Source organism: Orcinus orca, chromosome 12 (assembly GCF_937001465.1).
Source record: "Orcinus orca chromosome 12, mOrcOrc1.1, whole genome shotgun sequence".
Lineage (NCBI taxonomy): Eukaryota > Metazoa > Chordata > Mammalia > Artiodactyla > Delphinidae > Orcinus > Orcinus orca.
This window is the reverse complement of record NC_064570.1, coordinates 75,002,886-75,027,581: the sequence shown is the minus strand read 5'-3', so window position 1 is coordinate 75,027,581 and position 24,696 is coordinate 75,002,886. Positions and strand designations below refer to the sequence as shown.

Genomic DNA, 24,696 nt, shown 5'->3' with positions numbered 1-24,696 from the left:
GCCTGCTTTCTCCCAAGAGCCAAGTCTTTGATCACAATCCTTTCTGCAAAAGAAGTATAGTTTGCTGTATTATGCTACCCATGCTGCCACAGCCCCCTAAATGCCCTGCCATAAGAGGCATATTCAGGAATGTTCACACATATGAGGTTTATCTAAACATTACTGTTTTGAAATAACAAAGACATACACAAATTATTTTATTAAATAACTCAATTTGGGTTGATAGTTTATAAACAGATGTCAGAAACAATTATTGAGATATATCTAATCTAAATGACTTTTTACCTTGAGAGCTCAGAGATGGTCATTTCAACACTATGGAAGCACTGTATGTACTACCTCCCCATTCACAGATTTCCATGGGGTAAATACAGCATTTCTCCCACTATATCCACTTAAGAGGTGGCATGACACAGCACAGAACCAGAGGGCAGGGAACTGTTACAGTCCTGGCCTTGCCATTTTTAAAAACTTTTAACTGTGGGAAAGTTGTTTAACTTTTCTTTGCCTCAGTGTCCTTAATCTAAACATAATATTGTGCAGACAACTTATTTTGATAAACCAAGATATTATTATAGGTGAAAGCACAAATGCAAAATGCTATTATGGGGCAGAGGGAAGGGTGCATCTATCTACCTTGATGTAGTTTAGTGAAAATTTAATGATTGCATTTTCCTAAATTTCCCTAGATCTACAATAAAATCCAGTCTATAGATGCGATAACAGAAATAATTACAATTCTTCTATAGAACTAGGACTCTGAAGATTATGTTCTCAGTACCAAAAGGAGTTACTGATATGTAACTGCAGCATACAAAACAGAAGTGGTAATAAGACAGGTATATTCTGAAAGAGCTAGGGCTAGGAAAAAAGATAAGAGAAAAAAGAAATAAACATGTTAACAAAAATCTTTCTTTAAAGCATGAAAACAAAAAGGAAAGCATAAAAATGAAAGAGGTCAGTGAAGAGACAAAATGAATTTGTTACTTACTCAAGGAGAAAAAAAGTAAAATTATTCCTATTGTTGACTACTTCATACTTTTGTGATTTCAACCATTAAATTATACACATTTATTCTATGAAATAGAAGAGCAACTGACTTTATTTTAAGGGTTCCAGCATCCCACAGCCAAAAACAAATAGTGCCATCTGCCCCAGTAGAAGACAGATATCTCTTTGAGCCACTGCACAATGGTGAGAACTGAAAAACAAAGAAAAAAAAATTTTTACAAGAAGAGTAACACAGTCCAAATAATAAACCCATCTTGACCATACAAACAGCAACTAACACTAACAGTGAGAGAACACTCAGAATTGACGAAGGTCATGGCTACCATGTTATTTAAAGTCCATGTATTTATAAAGAAAAGAGAAATACTCCTTTTTTCATTTTAGTTGGCTTTATACAATGGATTATAAAAGTGACTTCTTAAAATTTACTTTAAATTATAACAAGGATTTTGCAGAGATTAAAATGATTACCTGTAGTGACGTTATAGATGCACTGTGGCCCTGAAGAACAGCCAAAGGCGCGCATGTTCGCAGACACCAGACTCGGATCATTTTATCACAACTTCCAGCTGCTATCATTGTATTCTCATAGTTTACAGCCATGTCTGATATTTCAGCAGCATGGCCTCTTAAAGTAGCTAATAATCTCCCATCATCTGTTGCCCAGATTTTCACAAGACAGTCATCAGAACCCTTAAAATAAAAATGGATATTAATAGAATTAACTCTAAATTTTAATTGGAATTCTTAACACAGATTAAAAAAAATCATATCTGTTACATCCACTTCCCAACAATTATAATTTTAAGTACTAAAAAGTGTTAAATACTTGTGTTATGAATTTTCCTCTACATAAGATTACTTTATTAAATTATTCACTTATAAAGAATACTCGTGTGCCCATCATCTAACAGGAAAAGTAGGATGTTAGCAATAGCTAACATTTACCTATGGTCCCCTACCCTACCTATATGGTACCCTCTATATAGAACCTTGTAAAAGAATCTGAACATCTAAAATAACAAAATTATAACTGCAAAACAAATGTAATACACAACAGTGACTAATCCTATCTATGTTAATATAAAAATGAAAGGAAGCATATTTGAGGCTTTTTCTCCTAAGAAGCCAAAATCTATGATACATGAGTTTCCCATCACTGATCTTCAGCTAAATACATTACATATAAAATCACCCGTCAGTTATAAGAAAAAAATTAATTTTATCTGTATGAAGTCAATAAAAAATATATATATATATTACTTGTTTGTTGCAGCAGCATAAGCTCAGGACGAAAATGTAAAGAATACAGAGTTTCCTATGAATTCCTATATTTACAAATAAACATTTCAATTTCACTTAGCCAAAGCAGCAGTAAGACCTTTTAGACATTTTTTTTGTTCTCTAATTTTCCTTATTCATCCTATAGCTCAAAGTTTACTCTTTTACCAACCTCTCTCTATTTCCCCCTAGTTTTTATTATTAAAAAGTTTTAAACATACAAAAAGTAGAGAATATTACCGTTAACCTCATATACCCATTCCCCAGATTCAAAATTTATCAAAAGATTGCAAAGATTGTAGTTTAGAATTCTTTACAATCTTCCAATCTAATTTATTAAAAAATACACACAATTTTATCTGATATTAGAAAGTACTTAGAGGATCTACAAAAGCAAGTGACACAGAGAAGTATCCGCTTCATACTGATGACAGACATAACATATAAATGATCACAAACACAGTATTAACAGCATATGTTAAATGCTGTACCTTAAACCACATTCTGCCAACACTACCTAGAGCACTCTCAATTAACTATAAAACCAGTTCTTCTGACTGACCTTTGAAGCAAATTAAATGGGTTACCAACCACGGAAGACTAGTAATAAAACTTAACTTTGGTGAATTATTCACATTAAAATCTGGTATTCCCATCACGTTCACTTAATCTCAAGCTCTTCATCTATAAAATAAGGAAGTTAAATTGGATGATCTCCAAGGTTCCTTTTTAAAATTCAGTGATTCATGCATTCATTTATCCATTTGCCTTGCGATTAAATATGTGCCAAACACTGGAGATTCAAGGGTGATGAATAAAGACGTAGTATTCCTGTCCTTATGAAGCAAGGCAGAAGAATATAAATGCAATAACATGTCCTAAGTCCTATACTGTTAATCAGTAGAGATCTAAAAGGAGAGCAGTCTGTTTTTCCTCAAACGTGGAGAGGTAGAATCTGGAAAGGAATCCAGAAGCAGTGATGCTTGGACAGTCAATACAATGTAGTAGCTTAAGAGCACAGACTCTAGAGGTCAAGAAAAAAAATGGTTAAAAGATCAATAAGAGAATTTAAAATTACATCAAAAATGTCTCTCTGGGCTTCCCTGGTGGCACAGTGGTTGAGAGTCCGCCTGCCGATGCAGGGGACACGGGTTCGTGCCCTGGTCCGGGAAGATCCCACATGCCACGGAGCGGCTGGGCCCGTGAGCCATGGCCGCTGAGCCTGCACGTCCGGAGCCTGTGCTCCGCAACAGGAGAGGCCACAACAGTGAGAGGCCCACGTACCGCAAAAACAAACAAACAAAACAAAAATGTCTCTCTAACACAAGTCAGTAAAAGAGAAGCAGAAGAACAAAAAAGAGATGGCACAAATAGAAACTATTAGTAAAAAGGCAGAAGTAAATCCAACCGTATCTAGAATTCCATTAAGTGAGAGAATGGGACCTGGTGCAACCACTTTCTACACGTTTGACCTCGGAAGAATTACATGTACCTTCTCTGCCTCATTCTTCTAATCTACACCTACCTCTCATAGGGTTGTCGCAAAAAAGAAATGAGTAAATGAAGGCGGAGCGCCTGGCATAGAGTAAAAGCTATATATATATATATTTTTATATATATGTGGACTATCTACTATTACTGCTTTTGTTGCTGGTAGTATTCTTATTCTTACTTTAATAATATTCTTATTATTTTAAAAAGAACAAATACTCCAGATGGCAACTAGAGAGAAAAGTATGATCAAAGGCATGAAAATGTGAGAAGTTCAGGGAACTGCAAGTAGTCTGTAAGCTAACAAAGTGTGAGGTGAAGGCGAGAGGATGAAGTCAGGGAAGAACTGTGCAGGCCCTTTTATGGGATACGAAGGCGTATGGTATGTAATGGGGATCACTTAAGGTGATCAAGCCGGTGAATATCAGGATCAGATTTGTTTTCCAAAGATCATCCTGGCATCAGTATGGATTAGGCAAGAAAGTAGGAGGCCAGATGAAAGTCGTTAAAATAGTACAGGCAGGAGAGAATGGTAATATTGTTATTATAGAAGAGAAGGATCAGAAGAGATGGCTACAATAGGTATTTGGGGGAACAAAAAGGATGAGGATTACATCCCTGCCAACTGTGGGAAATGAAGAAGGAGCCTGTGTGTAGACTGTAATTTCCAGAAAGCTGGTCTACAATACCACCTGGCATTGTAGAAAGAAGTGCACTAGGCACTTGTTGGACAACCAAAAAAGGCTTTAAAACATTCATTCAACCCTCAATTTCTCTAAATTCCACAAATTAAGTCAATTTATTCACCTCATTTGCTTACCTTCTAAAAACTAAGGCAATATTTGCCTCTGACCTACATTCACAACAAAAATAAAATTTTAAGCATGCTAATACAGGCAGAATATATGAAAAGAGTAAAATCATGTCATCTCATTATTTCTTATGTATCTGAATTAAGAGTCTGCTGTATATTCTACTATGGAAGGTGTATCACATATTTTCCATGTTAACAGAAAAAACAAACAAACAAAACCCACACATCTTTTTGACCAAAATGCCAGCTTTCAATGAAAAGGACAGGGGCAACCTGTTATCTAAACTCAGCTTCCAGTGACTTTTCACTAATTAAAATTGAACAAAAAGCCCCACTATATTCTTATTGAGTTTATTAAGTTCACTAATTTAATATTACTTTATAATTCTGCTTTATTTAGACAAGTACTAAAAAACCCCCACAAAACCAAAACTTTTGTTTTAAAAAAACCCACTGTACACAATTCCCCCTAGTGTGTAGTATCCCAACTAACCTTTCTTTTCTTCCATTAAATTGCAGAAGAGAAATTTTTCATCGTACTTTCACTCTCTTCACTATCCTCTTTTATGATATAAAGTAGTATACTGTCCCCAACCCTTATCCCTGCTCACAGAACTCCTGGCAGAATTTCAAACCAAACCCTAAAGCATCCTCAGGCAACTTCTATTTCATCATTCATTACTTGTGATCATTCATCTGTTTTTATGGAAATGTGAAACTAAATATGATTTGACAAAATTCAACTAAGTTCTTTTAAAATGACTATCAGAAATACAAGTACACATAAATAATTGTTTGAAAAGGACTGCAGACAAGAAGAAAAATCAAATTTACTGGGAAAACATTTTTTAAAGCACCATAAATGTGTTTAAGTTGAATGTGGAAGGATGAACTAAACTTTGATAAAACTACTCTTTTTAAAAGACCAAAATGCAGAGAATTTGAACAAATGATCTTTCTTCCCAGAAGCCTACCTCAAATGTTAGTAAAGTCAATAATAAACCGAAGAGTAGGACATTATAAGTTTTCAATCAAAACTTTAAAGACAGTATGGACATTAAAGCAAAAGTAATGTTATTTAAATGGTGAAAAGAAAGAGATGGACAACACAGGCACAGGGGTCAGCCTTGGTAGGAGGGACACATAGACTCCTAGGCTTCACGAAGGGGGAAGAGGTATGGTGGAGATAGCAATTTTAAAGCAAGCAGCAAAGAAATTAGATGATTCTAACCTTAGCAAGTAAGATAAATATCTGAAGATTATTTCCTTCAAGTGGAGAAGGGGGAAACAAAGAAGGAACCAAAAAAAGGTGAGCAAAGTTTGGAAATGTGGTGGAATTTTAAGAGCAATAAGAAAAAGGGAAAAAACCTGGAAGCAACAGTGAACTTCCTGCTAAAATTAGATAGCATGATTTTAGAAAAATATCTCAACTGACAAGTTTTTTAAGCAAAGTTCTAATGCCTAGGGGAAAATGAAGTATTCATTTATTTTCAGTAACATCTAGATGTTGCTGCTAGGACTGGGAATTTGGCAAGGTGAGAAAAGTTGGGAGTACGAAGTGTAAGTGGGAAACTAGAAACAAAAATTAAGCTGGAAAGGTTTTATCTGAGGAAGGTAATAGAAGGTAGGGGTTTTAAATGCCTGTTAGGGAGTTTGAATTTAACCTGGTGAGGAAGCTACTGAAGAATTTTAAGCAGACAAGGCATAGTCACTATAATATTTTAACCACGATAAGTTTTAAGAAATACACGAACTGGTGAAAATTGAAGATGCTTTTATGGAATTCATTTTTTAATCAAATTATAATATTAAGCTAGTGGTTAATGCCAAGCAAATATAAGACAGTAGTGGATCATTAATGTCACTTTTCAATAATGTAAAATTGTCATAATTACCATGAAAGAGTACTCATTAATGTTATCATTTGTCTGTTTACATCAAACCTAGTATAAAGATAACAAAAAGAACAAGTAGCTTTGGCTTACATAAATCCCCAAACAAATGAGATATACCAAATTTACATTGCTTTCTCTTAAATGTCAAGACATCTCATCAATGCAAAGATAAAGCCAAGAAAGCTGAAAGAGCACCTTATCTCTATCCTGAATAAACAACAATGTAGATATTATTTGTGAAAAGGCTTGATAAAGGGTGGAAATTAAACAAAATTTAGATTTGCCTAAACTTACGAATTTAAAGTACCCTATAAATTTTCTTATTCCACAGCCACACCTAAAGCCACACACACAAAATGATTAAGGCAAGTGCCTTTAAAACTGTCAACATACTCTGTAGCTTAGGACAAGAGGAAGGAAACGGAATCAGACATTTACTCTGAAATCATTATTTCTTTAATACTTTTAAGTAGACTGTTGGCACTAATGACCCTTCCAGCGTACAACTAGATCTCTTACACTGCAGGTAATTCTCATTTTATGTCTATCTAAAAGAGGTTCCTATTTTGTGAATCCCTTTTGGAAACTCAAAGTTTCTTCAAAATAAAAAGTGTGAGAGGCAAATTTCAGATAAATAAAAACAAACGCTGACATTCTCTATAGTTAAGCCCAGGCAATAAATGTATTGTACACATTTGCTTTTGGTATTCTGGTAAAGGAAAAGGAAGTTCGACAGGTCTCTGTGATGTGGCTTTCTACTTTGTCATGCGCTTGGGTATTAAAATGCTCCTTAAAATCTACAAAAAATGTCCTACCTATTGATATGAAAATTTTATGAAACAACTTCAGACACAGGGCCTTCTTCAATCACTTAAATTCTATGTAAAAACTAAAGCAGAACCTAAGGTCAAATTTAAAGTTTCTGGAAGACAAGTTTTAAAGAGCTTAATTGAACTATTTATGTATATATGTATTTATTTATTTAAACTAAAGCTAGAAGATTAGAGGTAATAACTATGTGAACCATTCAATGATGAAGAAAACTACTTTACAGGATGGAACAGTAAGTGACAAAGAATTGTGGACTTCTGTGAGCAGAAAACCGCACACATTTGGAAACAGTACAGCAGGTTGATTCTGCTCAGACGACCTTAAAATTAAAAAGTAGATCTGTAAACCTTTCCCTGCTAAAAGAGAAGCATCAATTGAAGAGATCAACCAAAGATTACTACTTTGACATAAAGATAAATTAGGTGATTTTTAATCTTATAGTGTCTTGGAGAACTTGGCAGTCCTTGGCAGAACCAACAAAGAGAATTCTCATTTCTTGCTACTGCTGCACAGCTTATGAGTCAGATTTCACCTCTTGATGTCATTAGAACAAACAGAATTAAATGTTAAAACACCGTGTATATGGTTATGCATACTATAATGTCATTTTCTTTTCAAGCTAAAAAGTAGCCTATTCAGGCAGCTAAAAGTGCTTGTAATTTAAATTTAGTTAGTTTTTTTAGTTAGTTTTTTTTGAAAAGAGGCTATTGATTTTCTTTCTTACCCATCTATCAGACCCCTATTTCATTTCCCTTACAAATTACCCTAAACTTCAGTGTCAATCATTTCAACACACCAAATTTTCTCACTCCCTTGTCCACCTAAACCACCAATGACTAACCCTGTATCAATGTAATCATCACTTGCTCTTATCCTGCTCCCAGATGCCAAGTACCATTATGGAAAAGAAGACAAGGACACTAAATCTGCAATGCTGCAAATTCATAACTCCTGTTTGTTTGGAAGGCTAAGGTTAATCAGCAATCCTTTTCCCCCATTCATCACTCTTTCCTTATCACCAGGTTTGATCACTCATCTCTAGAACCCAGTCCCACTCCCTAACCAAGACTCTATCAGGTAAAATATTTCACTTTGAAAAGCAGAATCTGTTCATTGTAACCCTAATTATCTATCTTTCTAAGCAGTCCAAATAGACTGCTCTGTATCTATTTCTTCATTTACCTACCCTCCATAAAGAACACTGTACATCAAGTACCTCCTCTTATATCTGTGCTCCTAGTTCCTTACCCTTGACCCAGTTTTTCAAAAATTTACCTTCCTATAAATTACTGTACTCTAGCTCTCCTTTCCATTACTACCAAACTTACTGAATATACAGTATCATCCCTATGCTACCTCCCACATACTTTTAAAAAGTAATTTTGCATTTCAAACTTACAAAAGTTTCAAGAGCAGTACCAATGTCTTCCATCACTCAGATTCATCAACTATTAACAATCCACTGCATCAGCTCCATCACCACCTTTCTTTCCTTTCTCTCCATATAACACACACACACACACACACACACACACACACACACACCCCCACACACACACACATACCCCCACACCCACACGTCTTTTTCTGCACCAATTAATAGTAGGGTGCAGACCTGACGCCCCGTCACTTCTAAATATCCCAGTGTGCCTTCCTCTAAAACAAAGACACACGTCTACCTAAGTTGGGAAATCAATATTGATAAAACTGCCATCCAATCCACAGGCCCCATTCAAATTCTGTCAACTATCCCGATAATGTTCCCTTTTCCTTTTTGGCCTAGGACCCCATACAGCAACATGTTAAATTTTAGTTGTATTGTCACTTAAGTCTCTTCAATCTGGAGTATTTCCCTGAGGTTTTCACTGTGTTTCATGTCTTCAGAAGTTCATAAAGAATACAGACCTTACATCTATAGGATGACCCGGAACCTCAGTCTGTCTAATGTTCATTAATGACCAGACCCAGATCATACTGTCTTAGTAGGAATCCCACAGACAAGATGCTGTGTTTTCCTCAGTGTACCACTTCAGAGGATACACAATGTCAACCCATCCCACCACTAGTAAAGTTAATAACTTTGTCTTGTTAATGTTTCCCATGTTTCTCCCCTGGAAAGTTGCACTTTTTCCCCTTTTAATTAATTAACTTGGTATCTTGGGGGAACATATACAAGATTACGCTAAGATCTTCAAACCAGCATCTACCAGTCTTAGCCTCCCGCAATGACACACAAATGAATCAACCACCACTATGACAGTCGCCAAACCACCATTCTTTCTACAATTATCAGTTGGCATTCCACTGTAAATAGGAGTTTTCCCTTCTTTCTCACTTATTTATTTACTTATTTACATCAGTATAACCCACGGATGCCTACTTTAATCAGTGGTCATAAACAACTCAGTCAAGGTCCTATCCGTCCTCATGGAGCTTATTAATAAGAAAATACAATAAAAGCTCATTTAAAAAAATAAGTTTCACACAGTGACAGATATTATAAGAAAAATATAGTAAGGTAATGTGATAGACAATGATGGAATATGAGGAAGGAAGGTAGTCAGGGAAAAGTCGCTAAGAAAGCAGTGTTTGAACAGAACTGCTAAAAAAGGAATCAGCCACAGGAATATTTTGGAGAAGACAATTCCAGGCAAAGGGAATAGCCAGTACAAAGGCTCTAGGCCATAAATCGGCTTTGTGAGTTTGAAACACAGAAAAAGACCAGTGTAAATGAAGCACAGTAGAAGAAGGGAATTTGTCTTACAGACATTTTTGTATATATCTTCCCTAACAGAAGTTTCTTACAAGAAAGGACATTATTCACTTCTGTATCTCTAACTGACTGGTTCATTCATTCATCTTTTTGTTGTTTGCCTACTGTATGCACCAGATACTCTGTAAAGCACTGCAGACCTAAAAATGTTTAAGGAAAAGGCTTTGTTGTTAGGAAGCTCACAACTTAATAGAGACAGACGTCTAAACAAATTCACTGCAACACAGAGGACAATACAATACAATAAAAGTATGTTCAGTGGTAATACACCACATTCAGAAAATTGCCTATTTTTTTTAGTTGTCAAGTTTTGAAAGATTAATCTATACCGTCTCTAATTCTTCAATTCCCAAACCTTCCTTTGTGCAGTGCATTGCAATCTCACTTCTACCCCTAAAACTAAAATAAAACATTTTTTCTTAAGTTCATTAATAGCCTTGCCAAATCCAAAAGATGCCTTTCAGTTCTAATTTTACTTTAGGTTTTTCTACCTTTCGTGAAATACTAATCCTTTGGCTTTTAAGACACCACTTCTTTTTCTATTTTTCTCCCGGCCTCTTAGGCAGCTCTTTCTCAGTCTTAATTATTGACTCCTCTCCTCTTCTTTAGTTTGCTTTAAAGTTGAAGTTTCAGCCTTTGTACATTACACATATGAGGTAAAAAAATCAATTTCCATATTCAACGATTCCCCAGTTCAATCTTCTAGCCTAGATCTCTCTCCTGAGCTCTCACAACCTGTTGAGCATTTCTATTTAGCAATCTATATAAGTATCTCAAATTCAACATGTCCCAACCTTCACAAACTTCTCCACTTAAATCCTTACCACATTAAGTGACACGACTTTCTAACCAGTCACACAAGTTAAAAAACATGTCATTCCATACTATTCCCTCTCAATTCCTCCCTACATTCAAACGAACCTTTTAAATCCTAGAGATTCTATTTTTAATCTGTTAATTCCATCCCTACTTCCACTGTGAATCTTTCATGGATCACTGCTACAACCTTTTCACCAATACCTCCGTATAAAGACTTAGTTTCAATCCATCCTCTACAATAATGCCAAAGAGATCATTAAAAAGAGAAATTCTGCTCACTCCTCTGTCTAAATCCATCACTTTTGCTCCATGCCCTCAGGAAAGACATCCCTTCATGTCACAAAAGAAACTTAATGATTTTGTCCTCCAACAACATCTCTAGCTCTTGCTTAGCAGTGGTCCATATTTATTCTTTGCCATGTCCAATAATACACAATTGCATGTTAACGTTCTCCCAATGACTGTAAATGCCTTTCCCTAACTCTGGAATACCTAGCTCAGTTGAGGTGTCACTTCTCTAGGAATTTTCTCTTACCATCTCCTACCACACACTGAATTAGGTACCTCTCTCCTATAGTACACCCCAGCATCTTGTGCTGCCTCTAGCAAGCTTATCACATTGTATCAATATTGTGTGTTGACTCTCTGTGAACTCTCCAGTGGCAGATACTATGTCTGTCATTTCTATATCCTAAGCTTTTAGAACAGTCCGCCTCCTAAAAGACTGAAGTTCATTAAAGGAGTGCATAAACTCAGTCTTTATAAATTACTGAATTTATATAACCAGTTTATGCTCTTTTGCCTTAATCTGAAGAGGTACATTTTATGTTTCTGAAAAAAGAGGGGAAATCTTTTTGTATGGTCCTCAACATACTTTTATGAGTGAATGGCTTACTACTGAGAGAATTCATTAACTCTGCTTTTCTTTGGCAAATATTATTTGACGCAATGATTCTGAAATCAAGTAAAAAAATTTTAGAAAACTAAGAAAGAGAGAGAATTAGGGAGTAGTCTGACTTGCTAATTATGCTACCTTCCTCCCTGGGTTCTTCTCATTATTCTACTGGGAAATGTCCATTACTAAAATATTCTACTACAAAATACTGGAAATTTTTCCTAACACAGAATTTCACTTATCAATCACAATGATTTCAATCTTGTACAGCATTTACAAATAAGATTTTAGTTAGGTAAGAAAATAAAGTGGAACAAATTCATTTAAATGCATCTATAAAATTAAAAGCAGCAAGTGAAACTTAGTAACTGCTTCCTGTATATCTTGTTCTATACTAACTGCATGCATCATTTCATGCAATCCCACGAAAATCCAGTGGGATTGGTACTACTATTATCTATTTCCCTTCTTTTTTTAACAGCTGAGAACACTGTAGATTAAAAGGGTGAGGTAATCTTTGTAAGCTGCACTGCTAGGAAGTGGTAAAGCTGTGAGTTGAACTAAAAGCCCCCTAATGCCAGAGCTGATGCTGTTAACCACAGGACTATACTGCCTCTAGCTGTGCCTACCCAGAAAGGACTCAAAAGTCCCTTGGAATGAGTCCCTTGGAAAAAGCTTTCAAATATATCTAACACTAGGACTTAATAATAATTGTATAATGTCTTCAGATACTGAATACATAAAAAGGAAATATTGAGCTGTCCATTACTGAATTGTTATCCCAATAAATAACAACAGTGTGTCACTCTCTCACAGGAATCTTTCATTGTTCAGTCATAATCTACTATCCTAAAGTCTTATCCTATCAGTTTTCAAGACTGGTTTTCAAAGCATTAGTTAGTGGCTAATGTGTTCCCAGTGGAATAAAATAACATGAATAGTAAACACATATGTACTCTAACTCGAGGTGATAATCATAAAAATACAAAGAAATTTTAAGTAACAGTGATCTCATATCTTTGCATTTCTTGTCACAAGGCAACATTTTGGAATTTGTAACTGCAAATCACCAGTAAAAAATTACAAATGAGAATATAAGTTTGGCACAATTAGCAGATTATATCACATACATAAAACATCAACATTTTTAGACTCTTGATAAGACCACATAAAATAGTACAGTGATAATTTTCTGCCTTTATTTATGTATCTTCAACTAAAGGAAAACAATCAGAAAATTGCTTCCCTCTTCACATATCATTCAATGCTCTTAAAAGTAGGAATTAAATATCTAGAACAAGGGCTGCAATTTTTTTCTGTACAGGACCAGATAACAATTATCTTAGGTTTTGCAGGCCATACAGTCTCTGTCGTAACTACTCAACTCTGCTGTTGTGGTACAAAAGCAACCACTGAGCGTGCCTGTGTTTGAATAAAATTTTATTTACAAAAAAAAGGTGGCAAGCTGGATTTGACCCACAAGCAGTAGTTTACTAACCCCTGGTTCAGAGTGCTCACCCAACTCTATGCCTATTACTCTACTAAATTCATGAGCCAGCAACAGTGTATTGTCTCACTGCATTTTTTCCCTCAAAAAGTTGTAGGAGATTATGTGTCTAATTCAAATCAACACATACACAGTGCTTCATAAAGTACGACAATCAAATGCGTACCATTCCTCTCATTTTCAAAGAAAGAACTCCCACAAGGTACTTTACAGACATCAAAAATTAAGTAAGAAGTTATATATTTTTTATAATCTCAGTGCAACGGCATAACTTAATACTCACCAAAATGAAGTATAAACACAATGTAATGTGTCTTTCTCATTCTTCCAATTTATTATTATTTTTGAAAGAATCCTTTTGAACATTAGAGATGCCAAAATTACTTTGTTTTGAGAGCTAAATTTAAATGATAATATACTGAACTCAAAAAGGCTGTAAGTAATTTTCCATTACCATCTGAGAGCAAATTACTGTTGCAGGTATATGAAGGACTTTAGCCAATACAGGGATAACTATTCCCCACTCTAAAAACAATCACCCATCAGAAAATTTTTTAAATTTCAGTTTTATTCTGCTTCACAGAGAACAGCAGAGATAAAAGAGAAGGTGAAAGGGAGAATACTAATGCAGGAAATAATCTGCAAACGTCTGAAGTGGATTCTAGAACCGGGGAAAAGATATGTATGGAAATCCTTTCCCACACCCTGCCATTTAGCTGTTTTATAGAGGACTGGGTGAACGGGTAAAGGAGAGAAAGTAGACATAAATAAATCTCAGTTTACAAGCATATTTACTTAAAAGAGGAATCTATAATTGTTGTGACTGTATAAAATTCGCAGCTGCTCTCTTCGAAGACAGAGATAGAATTTCCATGTTAACTTCCATTTCCCATTTAAAATTAGGAATCCTGTGAATGAGTGTATACCTTCAGCAGAGTATTTAATATAAGTAGTATTTAATGGTAAGTACAACCATAATAGTGTAGTAAGTACTACCCTTAGTGGATATAATAGTTAAGGCACCTAAAAATAAATTGAAATATTTCCAAAAGGAATTTTCTCCCTTAAAGCTGAAAAGCTCTGTTTTCTCTGTTAATAAAAGAAACAGTAACAAACAAACCTAAGAGACTGAACACATGAGGTACATTGAAGAATGAGGTGCTAAGGATAAAAGGTAAAAGGAGAAAATGTTACATATGCTCAGAATTTTTTTTTTTTTTTTTTAACCAGAATTTTTTCTATCACTGCTTTAAGGGAAATTTCTCAGAGTCCCCTAATTTGCTTAACACACTTTGGGTGAAATGTCCTTGGTTTAGAATTAAAACTACTGTATGACATTTTTAAAAAGGTCACACTGCATTATTTCATATAATGTTGGAAATTACACTTATCCACGAGGACCATAATATAACTGTAACTGTGCTACAACATGTCTTTCAAGAATGTTCCAAACTTGAAGTCCAACCTTAAGTAAAACCTTCTGTTACAGTAAGCTAATTTACCTGAATTTCTGGTTTTTCATTAAAAGAAAAAACAAAGGTTTTATTTCTAAGTTCAACTTTAAGCAATGTTTCTGCAATTCCATATATGAATTAAGATAATACTTTAAAAACTACTTACAGTGGGCTTCCCTGGTGGCACAGTGGTTGGGAGTCCGCCTGCTGATGCAGGGGACACGGGTTCGTGCCCCGGTCCGGGAGGATCCCACATGCCACAGAGTGGCTGGGCCCATGAGCCACGGCTGCTGAGCCTGCGCGTCCAGAGCCTGTGCTCCGCGGCGGGAGAGGCCCCAACAGTGAGAGGCCCGAGTACCGCAAAAAAAAAAAAAACTACTTACAGTAAATATCCGTCTGCCAGTTCGATCAAAAGTTACACAGTACACAGACGACAAGTGTCCAAGAATTCTTTTATGCATTTTCATGTGCTGATACACTGCAGTGGGAACCAGTCGCTCAAGCCTGTATTTTCCATTCAGCTTCCTTGAAAACAAAGTATCCGCTACCAAGAAAAGGGGGGGAAATAAGTATAATTCAGAAATTAATTTTCTTAATCATCCTCTTTTATGAATTCACATATTTCAGTTTCTCATATGTTGGTAAAAATAAAGATGCTTTCTAAGGTATACGGCTCCTAGTTAAAAGTCTTCAAAGTAGTCCATAAGAGCCCATTATTTCACCTGAAATAAGTCAGGCACTATTATCTTCACTTTACAAACAAGTAAATTCAGTTAAACAACCTGTCTGAAGTCACAAAGTAAGGCATGAAGCTAGGATTAAAACTCAGACTTCTATACTCTCTGGCTAGTGCTTTTTAAAAACCAGAATCACTTTATATGACATTATTTGTTTCAAAGGCCCCTATGAGATAGGTTTTCTTACAAAAGCAGTTAAAACTGGATCCAGTGATTTTTACTTTTCATCAACCAGCAATTCGTGAACACTCTAAATATGACACACTGAATGATGTTTTTAAAAACTCTGCAACAAATGAAGACAGAGGAATAATCTGTTGCATTATTTTAAAAAAATAATTAAACTGGGGATCTTGCCAAAGACCTGCATAATGATTCCTTTTCTAAAACCTAGAGCTCTCTTTTTTCATCTCACCCATTTCAACCGTCTTTCAAGACATGACTGAAATTTATCTTCTGTCCCAAAGCCTGAGATGCTGACTCCAGCCCAAAATGTTCTTTTCCATCTAAATTACTACTGTACTTATTTTCTATACCAATAATTATAGACAAAGAAGGCACTCAATAAATACATGTTGACTGATCTGCAGGCACATTATTCACCTGTAGATTATCTTTAACTACAAGGCTTTCTTTCTGACTGTGACTGCCATCTACATTGGACAGAATAAACACTGGTTTCTCACTTAAATTTAGTCCCAAAGAAAATTAAATATATGTACAAAGTACTATTTAACCTAGGTTTAGAGCCTACAATTATGCCCTAAAGTTGATGAAATACGAATATCTCAGACGTATCATAAAGAATCTCAGTGCTTATTATTTTATTCACATACAATAAATGTTTGGCTTACACTACATTTGCAAGCAAAAAGGAAAATCTTGGGGACTGGTGAGGAGATACGTAGAAGAATACTTTGCAGGTTCTAAAGCAATAATAATTCAAGGAATAATTACATTATGCTTATATGTTCTTTTACTACATCAATCATTTTATATTCTGATAGAGTACATCTCTTGCTGTTAACAGCATACAAGTCCTATGATACAATCTATTTCAACATCTGCAATATCTAAGACAAATGTTGAAAGTTGTTAATTAGCATATTTAGGCTTAAACTAGTTATATAATAACAGTGATTCAATAAGTTTCTAATAAACCCTGATACATTTTTCCTTATGCATAGAAATGGCCTGGTGAAAGACATCCTCCTGTGCTTTGGCTCCAAACTGATTTGGAGCAAAGATCACACAAAACCACAGGCATCAACTGTCCTGCCAAACGAGAACTCAAATGATCTTATCCAAACACTAAGGATCAATGAATGACATCTCACTTATTGTCTGTTTTATAAGAAAGTAAGTGATGACATGTAACACAAATGTTGACAGTGCTGCATTACCAAGACGTACTTTAATTCCCTGCATACAAAATTTACAAAATTCTCAAAATATCAAATTTTAAAAAAATATTTAACACTGTTCAGGAATAAAAATGATTATTGGAGATAACCACAAAATCAAAACCATTATTTTAATGATGATCAGGCACTTTTACATATGTCAGATTTTTTTAGATGAATTTGTTATAAACACTATTTATAATTCAGAGTTGATAAAGCAAAAAATACTTCCTTCAAGAGAAAATGTTACTACTCTCTTAAACATAGTTTTTACTGAATCTTTACCTAAACTCGGATTAAATCTTTATTTTCATTTTAAGAATCGACTGAGAAAAAGAACATCCCTTTCGAAAAGTTACTTTACAGTCAACGTTTCAAATAAAACTTTTCAGAAACAACATTAAGTGAAATACATTTTATAGTTAAAACTACATTCCACGCTACCCTATATTTGGTTACCAATTAACTACTAGATATCTATACTATGACTGCATAATAAGGAAAAAGGTACCTAGCAGAGTCCTTGCTCTCAACCAATTTACAAACTTGTACAACAGTACCAGAAGATATGACATACAGTATGTAGAGTTCCCAGGTAATAAGTTGGTGGTTCAAACTTGATACAGGGATTTAGAGAAGAAAATATAAGTATGGTTCAATAGTTGAAGTTCAACTGAGGAGACTGGTTTTGAAGATGGCCTGACCAGGTCAAATAGGTAGGAATTTTTATAAAGGAAGAGAGGAGGATGTTGTAGGACTCCCATTCAATGAACTCACATTTTCTTTTACTATACCATTTGCATAATGTCTTATCTCCCCTACCAGATCTTAAGTACCTTAAGGGCAGAAACTGTCTTCTTTGTATTTCCTACAACTGAGTGTAGAGCCTTTTAAATAAAAAAGTATATAAATGAATCTTAGTTAATAATAAGAAACACAAGATGGTTCAATTAAATTTACAGTTTTATGGCAGAAAGGCAAATGGCAATCATTTACTTTCAAAAGAAACTCTTAATAGACTAATTGGATTTTTGAGTGAAAAGGAAATGTCTCTTGGATTATAGGAACTCCTTAAATTTTATTAAACTAGAACATCAATTTTTAAAACGAGCATGGTTAAACAGATATAAGAGGTCATAAAGGAATAAGTTCTTTATATGACATTATTATACTTTTAACCTTAAATCAAGTAACATGTATGACTTTGGTTTAAAAGTACATTTATTTTCTTAAGTATGGTGATGTGAAATATTGTTAAATTAAGCCTGCCAAAGCAAATCTCTACCTTCTTCACTTAGCAAATTCTTTCTTACCCTCCAGGGCCAGTTTAAATGTCATCTCCTCTATTAAGGAGTGAATCTTAATTTTAAACTTAAAAATTTTAATTTTAAAAGCGACCTAACCGGTTGCCCTATAGTATCACTCCTGTGTTCAAAACTGCAATGTCCTTCACTTGATTCAGAATAAACACCAAATTCCTTATGCATCAGCCTACCAAGACCCTGCATAATCTTGTCCCCCATTACAACCTCTCTGACCCCTTTACTTGGTCTGCTCCAACCATTCTAATCTCCCCCATTCTTCCAACACATCAGGTATGCTCCTGACTTGGGGTCTTTGCACCCGCTGTTCCCCCCGGCCAGAAAACTCTTCCCACATAGAGTTAACTCCTTGACCTTCAAATCTGTCCTCAGATGTCTGTCACCTTCTCAATGAAGCAGAACCTGATCAGCCTCTTGAAAATTACAACCCACCCCCAACCACCACCCATTACTCCTGACCCCCCTCTATGTAGCTTAGTATTTGTTCTTTTTCCATCACTTATCACCTTTTATTTGCTAATTACGTTCACTGTTTATTTCCTGCCCCCTCCACTACAACGTAATAAACTCCACATGGGCAGGATTTTTTATCTGTTTTGTTCTTTGATTGGCCTAAAAGCTGACAATGGTGGCTGGCACTTCGTTGATAATATATAGTTGGTGGATTTAATAAATTAATTACACATCAATAAAACAATTTGGTTTAGGAAATAAAACAAAAATGGATTTCTTTATTGGACAGATTATAGATTAAAAGTATCTTGAAACAGTTCTTCATTTCAACTGCCCTGCTAAATTTACTTAATTTGGAGGCAAAGGGATAGGTAAAAATATTTACTCAATGTCTTCTGAGGGAACAGACCAGTAAAGTGAAATAAAACTTCCAGAAATCACTGTTATCCATTTGAAGTATTATTCTCTCTGAAGAGAGAAAAGGAGCAAAATTGTGAACAGTGTCATTTGTAGCAAATCACTCAGAACAGTCTTTGAAACAAAGTCTATGTGCACAAGTCTATAGAACTAATTACTGAAGATAAACAAAAGGCCCACGATTTCTTAAAGTCAGGTGTAACTACTGTATATAACTAGATATATCTAGCCAGTAGGGTCTTAACTGTTACTTCTGTGGATACATTCTAGGTAATAAAATGATAAATAAAATTCCCCCACAAGCCATTTCTTCCTAGTTCACACCAAATTATTTTTCAAGAATTGATTTATTTCTTTAATCATAATACTAATAAATACTCAATGTAGAAAATAAGAACATAAAGTCTACATCACTCTACCACCTAAAGCAATCACATAAAATTTTGCAGAGACTTCCCTCATAAACAGCATTTTAATAGCTACTCCATATTCCTTAATGAAATAAAAGCTAGGCTTTAAGTTTGACAGACTTGTATTTAAATTTGACACTGTGGAGATTTTAAGTAAGTTATTCTCTCTCTACTTCGACTTCTCAAGTTATACTTCCAGAAACATTTTCCACAAATATACTTGGTTTTCATATTATGCTATTCTGTGACATCTCACGATTTCACACTTACATAGCCAATTCTATCAATATTTTTCTTTTCTTCTGTAACTTGTTCTAGTACTTTAATATGAAGGTTCTTCTATCAGCCAATGGTACAATAAATACCCATTTACTTTTACTTTTATGTGGTTTAAATTTCTCACTTAACTACTTAATGTATTTGGAGTTTTAGTATGTTACTAGGTGAGTCTCTAAAGATTCCCCTAATCAACTATTTGTTCCAGTCTTTTCACTAACTAATCCTTCTCTAGTCTATTAAATTATCTTATATACATTTCTGTGCTAGGTTGCTGATGACGTCTATTTATATGCCACTGCCAAAATTTTTAATTTATAATTAATGGCATTTTAGCTTTTATCTGGCTATTCTTCTTCATGTGTCCTTTTAAAAAAATCTTACTCCTGATTTATTATTATCTAATTTGAAGATGACTGAAAAGTTTAAAAAAAAACTAATTTGTTGGAAATATAAGTTTAATTTCATTCACTTATAAACAACTGACATCTGTTTATCCAGGAACACGGTACTTTGGTCCTATAGCTGGGCCGAAATTTTCAATGCAGATGATTTTAGAAAAAGATAAACATAAGCAGATTTACTTCAGTTTTCCTCATTATACAAATCTGTATCATTTGAACCAAGTTTCACGGGGGAAAAAATGGGTAGCTGCCAGAAAAGAGCATCTGCAATAACCTTAGTGACTACATTTCTGAGCATATTAGAAAAATATGTGACAAAATCTCTGCAAATAAGAAAGAACTAAAGCAGAAATACTATCACCTCCCTCCAAAAGGTTTCCTCCTTCTGACAGGTACTTTTTTTTCTTCCATTTTTTAAAGTTGAAGTATACTTGTTATGCAATATTATATGTCACAGGTGTACAATACAGTGATTCACAATTTTTAAAGGCTATACTCCAGTTAACAGTTATCATAAATATTGGCTATATTCCCTGTGTTGTACAATATATCCTATAACTTACTTTATGCATAAGCTTGTACCTCTTAATTCCTTACCCCTACATTGCCCCTCCCCCTCCCTCTCCCCACTGGTAACCACTAGTTTATTCTATCTGTGAGTCTACTTTTTTTTTGTTATATTCACTAGTTTGTTGAATTATTTTAGATTCCACATATAAGTGACATCATACAGTATCTGTCTTTCTCTGATTTACTTCACTTAGCATAATACCCTCCAAGACCATCCTGCTAAGTACTTTAAAAAATGGAGGAGAGTTCCCTGGTGGCCCAGTGATTAGGACTCCAATCTCTCACTGCTGAGGGCCCAGGTTCAATCCCTGGTCGGGGAACTAAAATCCCACAAGCCGCATGGCGTGGCCAATCAATCAATCAATAAACAAAAATTGACAAGGGCACATGGTGCAACTGTAATAAATTACCCAAGATCAAAATTAGTCATTGTTAAAAAAGATGAATTGGGAAAAAATACTAAAATTACTATGAATTAACAAAAATGCACAAGTTAGGGTTTTTTGCTGTTGTTGTTTTAACTCTTATGAACAACATAACATGCTATACAATATCTAGACCAGTAGAAAAGCTGTTCCGCCTTAACAATCAGAACTGGAGGGCCCAGGACTAGTGCCTACAACTTTTGCCAGCACATGAAAGCAGAGCCCAGCTGGCAGCATAATGAATGCAAGGAGAGGCATGTGGCTGTAGACGCCAAAACCTGGAGAATTAATGTTTGTGGCAGTAGAAGAATCAAATGAGGAGGCAAAAAGAAAGAGTATGTAATTTCAGAAGGTGCAACCTCGACCCTTTTCTGATAACAGAAAAAAGGGTACTCAGATAGGAAACATCAGAGTATTTTACTAGAAGATTTTAATTTTTTAAAAAAAAATTTTATTAGATTCATTTTTGTACTATATTTTGGCCAATTTTATTCTCTGATTCTGGTTAAAGAAAACACCTGGAAAGCTCCCAGAGTTTCTGTAAATAAAATGCAAAAGTAGTTGTAACTTGTAATTAATAACCATATAAACAGTTCCTAAATTAAAGTACAAAAGAGAATGGGGCTTCCCTGGTGGCGCAGTGGTTGAGGGTCCGCCTGTCGATGCAGGGGACGCAGGTTCGTGCCCCGGTCCAGGAAGATCCCACATGCCGCGGAGCGGCTGGGCCCGTGAGCCATGGCCGCTGAGCCTGCGCTCCACAACGGGAGAAGGCCACAACAGTGAGAGACCCGCGTACCAGCAAAAAAAAAAAAAAAAAAAGAGTGGATTCTGGATAATCAGTACTTAGATTTTATTTTAATCTCCACAATCTGTGTTAATAAAGGCTCTCCAAACTTTGGAAACCTACAGAACTAAAGTGAACTACAAACATTTTACTGTGCTTTGCTTTATTGCACTTTGCAGATACTGCTGCGTTTTATTTCTGTTTACAAATTGAAGGTTTGTGGCAACCCTGCATTGAGCAAGTCTACTGGCACCATTTTTCCAACAGCATTATTTTCTAAGACGTCGACATTTTTTTTCAGACATAATGCTATTGCACAATTAACAGACTACAGTACAGAGTAAACATAACTTTTATATGCATTGGGAAAACAAAAAATTTGTGTGACTTGCTTTACTGTGATATTCACTTTATCACGGTGGTCTAGAACCCAACCCGTAATATCTCTGAAGTATGCCTGTACAAAAATAATGATAAACAGGTAAGCAAGACCATGTGAAAACAAATTCTAAAATGATTTACCTCTTTAGACAATAATTAGTTTTCCCAACAAAATAATGCTACATATAACCATGATCAGGCACTCAGAGGGCAATTTCATAGAAATAACCTTCCAAATTCACTATGAGTCCAAAAAGTTGTCTCTACATGGTGTTGGTGATTTCCATTAAATAAAGTATTGTGTGGTATAAGGTATTTGCTAACGCGTGAAATTACGTAACATTTTATTTTTGTTAAAGAATCACAAAAATGTTGGAATGAAAAGGAGATGATGCAACCGTGCAGATCACAAAAAAACAGCTATATAATTTTCTAAAAAAGAAGTTATGCTAAAGCCAAGAATCACCTATCTTGAGAAAATGCATATAAAGGAAGACAAAAGTCACCAGGGACTGAAGCTAGAGAGAGAGGTTCTTACTGGGACTTCAAGAATCTGATAGAAAAGAAGTCTTATCTGCTGTGCTTGTGGTGGGGAGAAAAAAAAGCTGTGGAAAACTATTATGATGTGTAGCAGATCTGGAAAATAATAGCTAATATTTACTGAGTACTTTACTACATGCCAGGCAGTGTTCAAGGAACTTTACATATATTCTCATTTAATCCTCACACATCTTTTAACATGGCTACTACTATTACCTCCTTACTGGGGATATTCCTTACCAATAACAGAACTGAAGGACAAAACGTAACTTTCCCAGAGGTGAAGCCCAGGTTTGAATTCAGGCTGTTTGGTTCCAAAGAGTGCACTCTTACCATGCTGGCTAGGTAGACAAATATTAGAAAAAAAGACTGAGAGGAAACATGCAAAAGTATTAATAACAGACAACCAGTGAGACTGGTTAATTTTTGAGCTGTTCTATTTTCCAAGTTTTCTCTATTGAGCATATATACATCCTGATTAATTTTTTATTAAATAAAGTATAGCTCAATCTACCTCGAGGAGGTCAAAAGAGCAATATGAAAAATATGAACTATCTAAGGAGATTAACTTAAATTCAAGACTGATAAAAACAGGTCCAGGGATAAAGATGCAAGGAATTCAAACTCATTTAATCATAAAAAAAAAAAAGACTAAGTATATTAAAGTATTTGAAAGTATACTACACTACAGAGAATAACCATTGCCTATTTGACCATGGACTGAATGACATGCTACAAAGAATTCACATCTAGTCTGATTCGAAAGCCATAAAATACAAAGGGCCATCAATTTTGTTTATAAGTTTTGTTTCTAAAATCTTTCCCATTAAGTTTTTTTTTTTTTTTTTTTTTGCAGTATGCGGGTTTTTTTTTTTTTTTTTGCAGTAAGTGGGCCTCTCACTGTTGTGGCCTCTCCCGTTGCAGACACAGGCTCCGGAAGCGCAGGCTCAGCGGCCATGGCTCACAGGCCCAGCCGCTCCGCGGCATGTGGGATCCTCCCGGACCGGGGCACGAACCCATGTCCCCTGCATCAGCAGGCAGACTCTCAATCACTGCACCACCAGGGAAGCCCTCCCATTAAGTTTTTAAAGTAAAAGATGTCAAGGGTAGTTTAGGTTCAATTTTATTTGGGAAGGAATCGTATAAGGAGGAACTTCTAACATTTAATTCTCTTTAGAGCCACAACTGAAAAGTTCGCCACAATAATTCTTCTGGGGTTACTAATATAGATATTAGTAGGAAATTACAACCAAATATTCATAATTTGAGGGCCAGAGATAATCTGGGAAATAATTCAACACAGGTTGGTTAATTTCTACAGCACCATCTGGTCTCTTTATCATACTACACCAGTAACTAGTAAGGAAGCAACATATGAACAAGACAAATAAAATGCTGAAACGGTAACTATAATGAACAAAAAGTCCCAACTTTAAAGTACAAGGGATTGCAACACTTGAAGGAAAATCCTGTAATTAGCTTTTCTGTCCACAAAATAAGGGGGGGGGGGGAGGCAAGAGAGAATGCAAGAGTAAAGGGAAATAATTACCTGGGTGACATAACGCCCAAGAGAGCCTCTCTCCTTATTTTACAACTGTATCTAAAATAATTAGTATGCACAGTAGCTGCCCTCCAAATCTCTACATATTCAATTCAATGTTTAGCTGTAACTCCCATTTGAAAGACACCGTGTTTCTTAAGATTTAGCGGGTATCACAAATAAGAATAATGTCTGAAAAGGAGAACTCAAATAGTAACTGAAATAAAATACAGAAAGTGAAAAAATGATTTCAAGAGTTAAGC

The 24,696-nt window shown here is 35.2% G+C and overlaps 1 protein-coding gene across 3 annotated transcripts in view; it reads right to left on the bottom strand.

The window, feature by feature from the left end:
* Positions 1-24,696, bottom strand: part of PHIP (pleckstrin homology domain interacting protein) — a 127,176-nt gene that overhangs the window by 77,724 nt on the left and 24,756 nt on the right. For all 3 annotated transcript variants that reach the window (XM_049695333.1, XM_049695334.1, XM_049695335.1), the window contains exons 7-9: positions 15,155-15,315; positions 1,483-1,704; positions 1,101-1,201 (exon numbers count right to left, since the gene is read on the bottom strand). In XM_049695333.1, the coding sequence (XP_049551290.1) occupies positions 1,101-1,201; positions 1,483-1,704; positions 15,155-15,315 (484 nt within the window). The remainder of the gene's footprint in view (positions 1-1,100; positions 1,202-1,482; positions 1,705-15,154; positions 15,316-24,696) is intronic.